Source organism: Xiphophorus hellerii, chromosome 13 (assembly GCF_003331165.1).
Source record: "Xiphophorus hellerii strain 12219 chromosome 13, Xiphophorus_hellerii-4.1, whole genome shotgun sequence".
Classification (NCBI taxonomy): domain Eukaryota; kingdom Metazoa; phylum Chordata; class Actinopteri; order Cyprinodontiformes; family Poeciliidae; genus Xiphophorus; species Xiphophorus hellerii.
Window position 1 is genome coordinate 29,246,985 of NC_045684.1, and position 12,957 is coordinate 29,259,941.

General features: G+C 38.7%; 1 protein-coding gene across 3 annotated transcripts in view; it reads left to right on the forward strand.

Moving 5' to 3' along the window:
• Nucleotides 1-658: 658 nt before the first annotated feature.
• Nucleotides 659-12,957, forward strand: part of col22a1 (collagen, type XXII, alpha 1) — a 72,239-nt gene continuing 59,940 nt past the window's right edge. The window contains exons 1-3 of one of the 3 annotated variants that reach the window (XM_032580998.1): nucleotides 659-980; nucleotides 7,488-7,629; nucleotides 7,725-8,291. In XM_032580998.1, the coding sequence (XP_032436889.1) occupies nucleotides 7,539-7,629; nucleotides 7,725-8,291 (658 nt within the window). In that variant the 5' untranslated portion in view covers nucleotides 659-980; nucleotides 7,488-7,538. The remainder of the gene's footprint in view (nucleotides 981-7,487; nucleotides 7,630-7,724; nucleotides 8,292-12,957) is intronic. The other 2 variants (XM_032580999.1, XM_032581000.1) reach the window with 2 other exon arrangements.

Here is a 12,957-nt window from a genome sequence, read left to right on the forward strand (position 1 = left end):
CTTTTGAACATTACATTAGGAAGGTGATGATATAGTAATTTTCTATGCTCCACTTATCTGGAACAAACTTCAAGAAAACTGCAAAACGGTCGAAACACTGACCTTCTCAAAATCAAGGCTAAACTCCCACCTGTTCAGAGCTGCCTGTCATTAATAACAACTAGAACATTGATCAGTTTAGTTGTTCTTGATGATTTTTGAAGATGGCTTTTGACAAAATGTGCTTTACAAATCAACTGGCCTTGATCCGACTGGAATGAAGGCGCAACACAAGAGCATCTGAACTGGTGCGTCCGACACAAAGGTGCAAGCAGGAGCGTTCTGTGATTATTTTCCTCAGTCTAAATAAAACCCGTCTCCGCAAGCGTGTGGCCGGGCAGAAACCAAGGCAGCCCGGCCCACCACCAGACCCAGGGCGGCTTTTATGCAGCCTTCACAGCGGCAGGGGCTGGACACCAAGAGGCCGTTACCGAGATGCTGCACCTCGTCTTTGGCTGGGCAGAAAGAAAGAGAAAGAGAGAGAGAGAGAGAAAAAAAAGACAAAAATATCCAAAAAAGTTGGCTCTAAATTTGGCTGCGCCTCTCAGCCTGTTTTTTTTTTTTTTCATGAGCAGGCCACAGGCGGTGGAGAACAGCAGAAGCCACCTCGTCTCCCAAGTGAAACCCTACACTTTCTTTCTGCCCCCTCCCCTCCCCACCTCCTGCTGTTCCCTCCCACTCCGACCAGCCGTCTGAAAGGTTGCCGGAGATCACCTACCAAACACTACTTCAGAACTCTGTGCACTGGACCGGCGACCCGGGATAAGGAACGGGGGCTCATCTTGATTTGCGGTGCCTGCCAGGAGGGGGAACCTGTTTGTGGATTATTATCCCCTTATAATGATGCTGCCGCCCTGCTGATCCAGAGTGTGAGCGCTGGAGGCAGAGAGAGAGAGAGAGAGAGATAGAGACTCCTCCAGTGAAACTGACTCACCGGCCAGGTAAGAAAAAGAAAAAAAAGTAGACATTTTCACTTTCCTAAAATGACGGCATAAGTCAATTGTTGCCAAAATTTATGTTGTTTTTTTTTCTCTCTTTTTTTTGCATCAATCATGTTTTGACAAAAAATAAATAAGGTGATTTTTGCAAGAAAAAAAAAACCTTTTGGCAGAAAAAAATTACTTGTGGCATTATTTTAGGAAGGTGACAATATGATACTGTTTTGTTCTTCTACAAAGCTATGACATTTGTTTAATGTTGAACAGTGGGATAAATCTTTTTTAAATTGTTGTCTCCTGGCCGTTGGATGTTATTTTGCAGCTCCTGTGACTTTAAAACTAATTTCATAATTTGTGGCACAGTCCGAGGAGACTGTGGCACAAAAGAGAAACAAAAAAAACAATACGAAAAAAAGAAACTCCAGAAAGTTTTGTTTCTCACATCCGAAGAATGATGAACGCAGCGCTTCTGTTATAGACATCTAAGCTGCAGGTCTCAGGTCTGCCGCTGAGGGAGGAACTGGAAACCAGCCTGATGACACAGACGAGGCAGGTTTTTTTTTTTTTGGTTTTTGTTGAGGAAACTGGACTCAGGTTCACAGCAGCAGCAGTTACCTCAGATGGTTTATCTGCACATAAAAATGGAGAATAACTCCAGTGGAAGAGCCAGGGAGGACAGATTTGTTCAGCAGTTGGCTAAATAGCTAGCTGCTGTTAAGTTCCCCCCCCCCCCCCACAATTTTATGACGCTACAACCCTCCCATATAATATAGTATAATTACATTTTAGTTTTAGTGGATTTTATGAGAGAGAACAATATATACTAGTGTGTACACACATATATATATATATTTAAATCTGTAAAGTGCGGCATTCACGTGTATTCTTTCCTCTGTAATAAATAAAACCCAGTACATCCAACTTCCTTCAGAGTAAATCTGCTAGTGCGAGGTTCTGTATTAGAACCACAGCAGGTTATGTTGCAAGTGATATGGCTCTCTGCTCAGAGTGTCATATCAAAGGGGGCATGAGAACTCAAAAACATTTAAAAAACCCCAAAACAAAATAAGGTGTCTTTTGCTTCTTAACATGTCTAGACAGACAGAATGTAAGAAAACATGGCTGAAGACTAAAGCCTTTATTGTGAGGCTAAAGTCTGTATCTGATTTGAGATTTCTGTTTAAAGGGTTATTTCAACACTTTTAAGGCCATGGACCACATTTGATTAGATTCAGTTGGAAATTAGAGATACAAATTCTAGAAATACATAAACCTCACTTCCACACACACACACACACACACACAAACACGCCCCCACAAAAAATACACATTTTCACATTTACAAAATCTTTATTATATCCAAAAGATTGACAAATAAGATTCATTTAACATTCGAATGGTTCAGGCAATACCTATTATTTCCATTTTCTTTAACATAAAGCTTTGATTTGTAAACTTGATCTAAACAAGAAAAAAAAAAGAACGAGCAAAAAAGAATGATCACTTTTCCCAGAGAGCACATGGAGGGCAGCATGGTGGAAAGCATGAATGCTGCATTTTCTTCTCCTTTACTGACATCTGTTCAGAGTTCATTTTCCAGATTTTAACATTCATCCTAACTCGGGATGTTTGGAGCAGTTCAGCTCACATACCTAATCTGCTCATAAATAGCAACAGGGAAAGCAAGAAACAGAAATAACCCTAAGTGGAATCAGATAAGAAAATTAGTATCTGGAGACTGAAAGCCTTTGCTTTCCCAAAAGTTCATAATGCCTTCACTATTCCGCCTTCTAACATAGGCACAGTCATAGACAGTAGGGTACTATGGCAATCCCCTCTCTCCCTCCCTCTCTATACCCCATTTTGCTTAATACTCCATTCTAAGTAATTCTGTGGTCTTTAATAACCTTGGAGCATTAGCATAGTGCTACCAAAACAGAATTGTGGCCCTTTTGACCTTTTGTCACATCGTCACCACAAAACCCCTGAACCTTTTGTTTCCACTGTATGTTGTAAACTAATGCTAAGTAGAAAATTGGGTAAGATATCTGAAAAGTGTGGCATAAATTTGCTTTAAATCCTCTTTTCTCTGGCAGCTCTGACTAAAATCCTGTGAAACAAATTGCCTGGTCACCTAATCAGCTGCATGTGTGTAATTTAAGCAGAGTATTAACAGAGGAACAAACAACTACTCCTTGTCCACACAACAAATCTGGCCTTCACGAAAGAGTTGCGAAAGAAAAAGACGGTACAGAGAAAACCAGAATTTGTAAGAATTTCAGTCGTTTGTGAAAATGAATGCAGGGCACACGAGACATATCAATGCACTGGGCAGATGAGACAGAAATAAAATTTTATGTTGTTTATGTAAGAAAAAGAGAACAAAAACAAACCAAAGAACTAAAACTGTGTTGTCAAAAATGATAGAAAATTTTTCTCAACTAACAACGGAGATGAAACCTAACCAAATCTAAATGTGGACAAAATGAGTTGCAATAATTTACATCTAATATTTGTAATAAATAAATAAAAAATAGCATTATTATGACTTTTTAAGCTTCACCAAAAGAGCAAATCCAAATAAAGTTGTTAAAAACAACAAACGATCATCTGAGTACGGTAAAGAATGTTCCTTTAATTCACTTCTATCTGAGGATAAATATGTTATCTCCATATATACAACTTATTTCCCTAAAAGATATAAAAATCCTTCAAAAATACATTCCTTCAAAAAATCACATTTTTGCCAAATACGTTTGCAGTAAATTGGATAAACTAAAATTAGACAAAAAACTAAAATAACTACATTAAATCTAAATTAGGAGGACTAAAATAATAGCAAGAAATTTAGGCAAAATAATATGCTGAAAATGTTATGCTCTGTCACAGTTAACGCTGCATGGGAGATGTTTATGACAAAAATGAATGGGGCTAAGTATATGGAAGAAATCTCAGAGACTTGAAACTGGAGTGCAGGTTCGTCTTCAAACAGGACAACTCTCAACATCCACCCAGAGCTACAATGTAATGTTTTACGTCAAATCATATTTATGTCTTAACCCTCCTGTTATGTTCCGGGTCAAATTGACCCGTTTTAAAATTTACAAATTAAAAAAAAAAAAATAGAAGCATTTCTTTTGCATGAAACGTTTTCTATTTGTCTTAATAGGTGCACTCTAGACATAAGTTGAAAATTTATTCATGTTACACATTTGTACCAAACCCTAGGTCTACTTTTTACATCGATACTGTTCGGGTCAATTTGACCCGGCAGTCAGGTTAAAGTGCAAAAAAAGATTTTATAATGTCCAATTCTATATGTTTCCTTGCAGTTATGAACCATATTTCACCACACACACACTCACACACAAACACACGCAACCACACACACACAAGCCCACTTTCTCACTATTCTCTTTACTTCACTAGGAAACTGCGAGAAAGCAGGTGTTCACACAACCTTTGACGGGAATCTTTTCTGTTCCTGTGGACAAACTCCACCCACTCTGAGTGACACTCAGCAGAAGTGGAGAAAAACATAAATACTCTCTGCATGACTCATTTATCTTGATTTTAATCAGCGGGTCAATTTGACCCAGAACAGTATGTGTGTCTCAAGTTCAATTATAAAGATCACCCTTTGGTAAAAAAAAAAAAGTATAATATAAAATAATTTACCAAAGGTCAACTTCAAGGAAATTATTGTTTTTTTGTGTCTAGGTTTTTTTCAGTGGACATTAAAAATCTAAATTCCATTTTTTATGTCCAAATGAGTAAATGAGCAGGTTGTCGTCATTGATCCTTAATTTCTGAGAAATAATAAAACATCATTGCACAAATATTGATTGAAATGGTTAGTATTGGAGTTAATAATCAGATACAAAAATGTTTTGGAGGAATTTTTTGGTTTCTGACACTATTGCATGATTAAACACTCCCTGGGTCAAATTGACCCACGAACATTTTTGCTGTACCCTAGAAACGAACATAACAGGAGGGTTAAAGTGGCCCAAAGTCCACACCTAAATTTGATAAAGAAGAAAGACTTGAAAATGTTCAGAGATGTTCTCCCTCTAATATAATCCAATATAAGAAAAAGCTGGGAGAGGCTAGGTCAAAAGGCCTGCAGCTAAAATTGCAACGATAGCTTCAGCTTCTATCAGCATTTATGCATGGGGACATATACAAATGTACACCACTGTTAAAAGACACTTAGTTTTGTTCTTTGAGAAGTCTTGGAAATTAAAAACACCAAATATCAAGTTCACCATAAGATTCAACTCATGTGGATGATGCAGGTTATGTTAAAATGTTGCTAGCAGGATAAGAAACAATCATCTGCAGGTGTGAAATTAATGCAAACATTGAAAAAGTAACATTAGCATTTAGCTGAATAGACGCTTGTCCAATAAAACGTGACGGGAGAAAAATATGAATCTATCAAACCTAAGGAGTCTAAAGTACACTAGAGATGGATCTTGTGGAATCCCTTCTATGGCAACCTCCATTGAATGGTGGAGTACTGGTTACCACTATACACCTTACACCATCGGGTTCTCTATGTTTATCTGCCAGAGCTAGGAAATAAATACAGGAGCAGTATCTCATTAAATTACCTGTCACTCCTCAGTGCGGAAATACGTTTTCAGATTTTGACTTCTTAAAAAGTCATAGAGGGTGCCCCTCTGACTATCTTCTCACTTCGTTTTTTTTGTTTTTTATTTTCAAGACAACACTCAAAGGTGTTGCTGTTTTTTTATTATGACCTTTCTTGTTTAATGTTGGTTTAATGAAATGTCACTCTGGAAAACGTTTTGTTTTAATGAGTTTTATATCTCGTTACGACGAGAAGCTCTCGTGTTAGTGAGACATAAAGTTTGTCAAAACGAGAAAGTTTCTCATTATGACATGAATAGTGTCCTCCAACCCATAAAGTTAAGATGGCTTCATTCAGTAGCATCTTTTAGTGCACTAGCATTGTACTAAGGAACAACAGAATACATATTTTCTTCTTTTTTTATTTCTGTGGCAAGCAGATAGTTTTGGTTGCGTTTCCTCTGGAAAATAAATGAACAAACAATGTGTTCAGTGGAAATATCTTACTGTACTGAAACAAGGTGGAAGATGGTAAAAAGCTTTTCAGCTCATCGGGGACTACTTCTTTCCGACTTGACCAATAACTCAAACTTTCCAAAGCTTCCCCCAGACAACCCCCCACAACGAGACAGCGTTCCTGTCGGGATGAGCCCATGTTTAGGCTAGAGTCAGTCACATGTTAGACCCTCAGCAACAGCAAACGCTACAAATTATGGACTACAGTGGAGAATTGAGATGTGTTTAGATGTTGGGATTCTGTCAGTGTCATTAAGGCACAACAGCCAGCCCAATAAAAAAAAAAAAAAAAAGATCTACTTGATGACCAAAACAGGACCAGATTGACTCTCATCGTCCAACAGATGTCTTTGTCTGGTGTTAAAAATAATCCGATCGTGCAACATCAGCAAACCTCACTAACTCTTCATTCTTCTGTTTTAGTCTTGTGGGTGGATAGAAAGACATAGTTTGGCATCAAGTTTCAACCATCCTCAGTCAGTCCAATTTTCTCTGGACGGAGAGTTCACTTGTTCCTCCAAAGAAATGTTTATTTCAGTCTTAGCTTTCAATTATCATGTTCGGAGAATGAAGAACATTTCCTGCCAAGCTTCATACCAGAGATATATGGGGCTGGAGGAAACGTTTGCCATGAGATGAAGCCAGGAGGGCAAGTGTCTTTAAATGCACAGAGTGTTAATACAATTTTAAATTGGTTTTCTGCAAGGCTCTTGTTGTAGTTGGGATGTGAATCCAATGGCTACAGAAACTTTTTAATTCACAACAATCTTCCAACTCCACAGGAGGTACTATGCTTTGAACAAGCATTTGCCCTTTGACAGATTTGATCTAAACACATTCAGCAACAGATGAAAAACAGTCACCAAGAATTATAGAAAGGGTTACCAAGTCATTTCTACAGCTTTACAATTCAAGGAAACCAAGTAACATCATCATCCACACATGGAGCAGTAATGGCCCTTCCCACCAATGCACAGTGTACCAAATTTACTGCAAGAGTAATTTTAAATAAAGCACCCAGAAGAATATAAAAGATCACAGAGAAACATCAAAAGCACTATAGGCATCATTTGCCTCATTCAAAGTCAGTGTTCAACAAGAAGAGGAAAATTACATCCTTAATTAATAGAGTTCCAAGGCTGTATCTTCAAATTTAGCAAAGTGACAAAGACATCTTGATGATCCTTGAGACTTTTTGGAAAAAGTCCTGTGGACTGATGAGACATGACATTGCAAATCAAAAAACAATACATTGTCACAATGGAATATTTTTCTTACAAGAAGAGATTAATAGAATTTAGAATAGAGCTGTAACATAACAAAAAGTGGGAGAAGTGAAGCACTGTCAATACTTTGAGGGTATGCTGTATTGCCTGATGTCTCCACTGAATTTTCCAGAGCTTGATGGTGGTAATAATCTGAACAAATCAGACCCAAGACAAGGCCCACATGGAATTCCGACTGGGATTTAGGATCACCCTGGTCTGCTTTGTCCTGGCTTTTTCTCTTTCCCGGGAAAGAGTGGATGCACAAAGGGCAGGTAAAACCATCAGCATGAAATATTCATACCCAGATAGGAAGTTTAATCTGTCCCAACTACACGTAACTGAATCCCCATGTTTCTGTCTGTTGCAGGTTGTAAGAATGTCCACTACGACCTGGCGTTTATTCTGGATACCTCATACAGTGTGGGAAAGGAAAATTTTGAGAAAATTAGGCAATGGGTAGCCAACTTGGTAGAGTCTTTTGACGTAGCGCCCGACAAGACGAGAGTGGCAGTGGTTCGCTACAGTGACAGGTCGACCCCGGAGTTCACCCTGGGGCGATACAGGACCCTGGAAGACGTGAAGCGAGCTGCCCGTAACATGCGCTACCTCGGGGGGAACACCATGACCGGGGACGCTATCAGCTACACCACCACGAACATCTTCACGGAGCGGAACGGCGCGAGGCCGGCTGAGAGCGGCTTTCAGAAGGTGGCCATCTTGCTAACGGACGGCCGAAGTCAGGATTATGTTCTGGAACCTTCCAAGGCAGCCGCCAGAGCTGGCATCCGGATGTTCGCCGTGGGCATCGGGGAGGCTCAGAAGGAAGAGCTGGAGGAAATCGCGGCAGAGCCTAAAAATGCCCACGTCTTTCACGTGACCGACTTCAACGCCATTGATAAAATCCGAGGCAGGCTGAGGAGGAGGCTGTGCGAAAGTAAGTCACCCATCAGACTGTTTTTAAACACATTAGCTACTAACCCTGTCTGCTGCATGGCCTCTTTCTGAAAACCCACAATGGAGAGTCAACCTCAAGCTAAACGTTGCATTTATTCAACTGGTCCCTTTATTTTAACCTTTAACCACTGCGCTGGAGCGACCCTAACCACCAAACCCCACCCCAACTTCAGAGAGTTGCTCAGGCACCCGGTGTTATCAACTTTTGGTCTAACACGGAGCCAGTGAGGGGAGACTCTTTAAAAAAGGAGTTTTAAATAATAGTTTCCCAACAAGACATGTCTGTGGTGTCGCTGCCATCTTGACTGCTGCCTCAGAGCAGAGGCGTTCAGCACTGGAAAGCCTCTCCTCTTAAAACCTCAGCGGCTTTTCCACTATTGTGCTGAGGAAATTCTTTCAACACATGCACACAGGCTTAGAAAGTAGTTCACACACTCTCATAAATCACCTAATTTGGGGTTAAAAATGCACTCTCTAACAGCTTAATAGTTGTCTCATCTGTATAATGGAGCAAGGAATTTCTCTCTTTAAGTTCCTTTTCCATATTTGTTTTTGTTTCACGACCTAAAGGCATGGCCTATTTTTTATTTTATTATTATTCTTGTTGGTTGCTGAGAGGCAACGTGTAGCTACTATTTTTATTTCAGCAGCTTAGCTTTAAAACCCACTCAGACTGGATAGGAAAGACAGAGCACCTGGTTGGGTCACGCTAACAGTAATCCCAGACTTTGCACCAAAATATTATATATATATATATATATATATATATATATATATATATATATATATGATGCTATAATATTTGCCACTATTGGTCACAGTCAGTGAGACCTATCCTAAGTGAAAAATTAGCCAAGAATTGTTATTGAAACGTAAAGAAGTGCTTTAATTTTGTACATAGTTGCTCTCTCTGGACACACATTAACAAGTGATGTCTTTTACAATCATATTTATTTTTGAAGATGTAGATTATTATCTGTGTGAAGGAAGAAGGGTGGTAGGCAGTGTGGCACCAACCATCTTCCTGCAAAATTTGTTCTGTGAACTTGTAAACTCTTTAAAACTCTTTACAAGTTCTGTTTTGTGTTTGATATATGAAATCCATTTTTGGCTCACTTGCGCCTACTTACATTTCCTGTGTAATTTATGATTTGTTTTATTTTTTATTGTAAATACAAGTAACCTTGCCACCACTGTGATGTTGTGTAGATTGAATTGTTTTGTACTGGTTCTTCTCAAGCTAGCTGTTAGCTAGCTACTCTGGATATAAACTACATGAATTCCCTAAGAGTTATTTACTGGTGCTAAAAGATTTACTGCTTATAACCTTCTACCAGAGCCTCATGTCAAGAATCCCAATCTTTTCCTTATTTTCTGTAAATAACTAACTTCTCTTTGAATATTATTATTCAAAAGTTACAGTGGTTTCAGAGATGGTTTGTTGGTGTTGTTTTAATTGGTACAAACCTACTTTTGTTGAAATTTTGTTACTGCATTCTGTTTGCTTATTGCTAAATTAAGAGTAAATAGAAAGAAATTAACCTGATAACTCCAAGACCACAAACAAGAAAGACAATACGTTGTTCATTTTGACTAGGTAGATGTAAAAAAACTTCCCTGCAAAGAATTACTTCTTAAAATATAGCGGCTGGTTTTTACACTCCTGCAGGTTTTAAAGGTTTGAATCTTGAATCTTTATTTGAAAGCCAATTACCTCCGACTTTGTGTTAAGTCAGTACATTTTCTCTTTTCGACGAGAAATGTAGGTTGTATATTTTGATGTAGAAAACCTTGAAAAAACCAAAGACTGCATTTAGTGAGAAAGAAAAAAAGCTTAAACTTGTTTTGTCCAATTTAAGAAATTGCTGCAAATGGACCTCCATGTACATCCGTGGTCAGTGCGAGTGGTTCACTGGGCAGTGCCAGTTATTTTCACCCAGAAAATTACAGCTCCAATGTTTCACGTTGGCCCGGCGCCCAATACTCGGATAGATGTGAAACGCATTCGCCTTTTAAACTATACGTTTAAAAACGGACATTGTTTGTCCTCCAGTGACTCTTTAGAGCATTTGACGTCTTAAGCTGGTAAGTTTGGAAGTGTGACCTTGAGTGGAAAAAAAACTCACGTTCTGAGAGTGTTTAGACGAAACGATCAAAGGGCACAAATAATTAGAAGCTTATCGAAACCTGCGGCAGCAAAAAGAGAAAGGGAAAATATTGGCTGTAGGACGGTAATGGTAAGGCAAAGGCAGGTTTTACATTGCTTCAAATATAGCTCGCACTCACATCCCCAAATTATACCTTCAGTACCACAGCTGCAGGGAGTTGCTCTGTTATTTAGCATTTTAAGATTCAGACTCAGCAAGCAACATCAGCAAGCAACATCATCTTTAAGGGAGTGTGACGCAAGTCACTTTATCCAGAGAGTGGCCATTCTTGGTCTACCTGCTGGCGCTGACATTATAAACACATATACTTTGGTAGGCCTTCCATTGTCGCTTAGAAAACTTCAGGTAGACGTGACATTTTGACTTGAATACAGTGGCAGCCTTCAGTCCGGCATCAAATGTTTGTAAAGTAACTTTTAGAAATTGAGATGCCAAACGGATAAACCAGCTGCTCTGGTTTTCACGTCGGGTACCCTCTTAGTTTTTGTACGCCACAAAAACACAACAAGCCAAATTGTCCTCAGAATCAACCTCCAGAGCTTTTTATGACACGGAGACTTTTTGGAGCTGTGATTCTAGAAAATGGCAGGTTTTCATGGCACATATTTTGCAGATGCTTGTAACGGCAGGTTTTTCAGCTATTAATTATGGAAAGGAGAATTTCATTTGGACGCTTGTACCACGTTAGATTGAGATGGGTATGGACCGGGACAGAAATTTGGCCCACACCGTTTTGGTCCAGATGGCCCACCAGATATGATCTCTGCAGATGATCCTCATAAATATGAATGCATTCACTGGGAATAAGGTGGTAAATAATAATAAATAAAAACATCAACGAGTCGGACCACTCTTTATGCACACTCTTCATAACTAGCATAACAGAATAACAAATTTTGCTGGCTTTTTATAGAAGAACTGAATATCTTCTGCAAATGTAGAAAGTATAAATAATTAAAATGTTATCTACTCACTACTTACATTGCTAACTCTCAACACCAGGTGACGCTTCCTAAGTGTCTGGTGGCATATTTAGCATAGAGTCTTATAGGATATGTAAAGGCTGTGGCATTAGATTAGGTACTGCACAACACACAGATATTGGCTTTTTTGTCTTTCCATACTCTGCTGATAAGACAGTTTACTAGAATACCATGAATATTTTCAAAGCCTAGTTGATGAGCAAGCAAAGACCTGTGTGTCATACTTCCTGTATTGCTTTGGTGTGGAGTGCTCTATATTTTTGTTTTTATTTGCAATTTTTTTGGATGGCACTTAAGAAAAAAAAAAGAAGAAATCTACATCTTCTAATTAGAAGATGTAGATTTCTTCTTTTTTTTTTAGTACATGCAATTGCATGTACTATACCAGATTCTTTGCTACTTCATTTAAAATGTTCTTGGCTTCTAGGCTTTTTGAACAAAATTAAATATATCCACAGGCCAATTCATAAAACAATATATAATTCCATTCTCAAAAAACTCTCTACTCCAATAGAAGGATTTCTTCTGCCAAAAACAACTTAACCCGAAGGTGTTTCCTTTCCCTGTCGCCACCGCTGCTAAAATATACGTGTGTGGAAATATGAAACTCGCTGTTTCCAGTGTGGAAGTGGAACCCACCACACCCCATTCCACCCCCCCATCCTCCCCACCGACACAGCTGCCCTTTTCTTCAACCAGGTCTGCGTCTGGACATCAAACAGGAAACTGAGCGAGAGGGAAGTGTGTCTGCACCAGCTCTGTTCAGCTCACACACCACTCCTTACATCATTCCTACTTAAACAGTCTGACAGCAGTTACAACAGCTGGGGGGTCCAAACCTTTTGCCAAATTATGTTTCTTTTGTTATAAAAAGTGCAAAAGTAATAAATAATAATGCACAAAACCTTAATTAATTTCTGTACAGAAAGTATCTTTAAATCATTTTAGATGTATGGTAGGCTACAAGAACATGCAATAAGTTACTTTTTTTAAAGTTCTTATTTGTTTACTCTATAGGTGTGCCTGATTCTACTTTCAAGTAAAAGTTACTGGATGTTAGTGGTGCTAAGTGCTATCAAATTAAAATAAAAATCTTTTAATGTTAACAGAAAATGTTAACATTAAAAGATGAATCGTTTGTGTTGCTGATTAAGTTTACTTTTTAGGATTATTTGAATGTATCTGCCTCTTTTTTATCAAAGAAAATTTCACTTTGATTTGTTTCAAGTGTGTTACGATCAACACCCTGGTGAAATAGATGTGTGCTGTTTTTTGAATTGTGAACAAGGGCCACACAGAAACATTTCAAGGGTCGCAAGTGGCCCCGGGCCACACCTTGGACTTCTGCTACTGTGTTTCAGCACGCAGGAACTTTGTAGGTGGCTGTCTTCAAAAGAAACAAAAGAACAAACAACCTAAAATTAGAATAGAATTCAACTTTATTGTCATTGCACTGTCACAAGTACAAGCAACGAGATGTAGTTTGCATCTATCC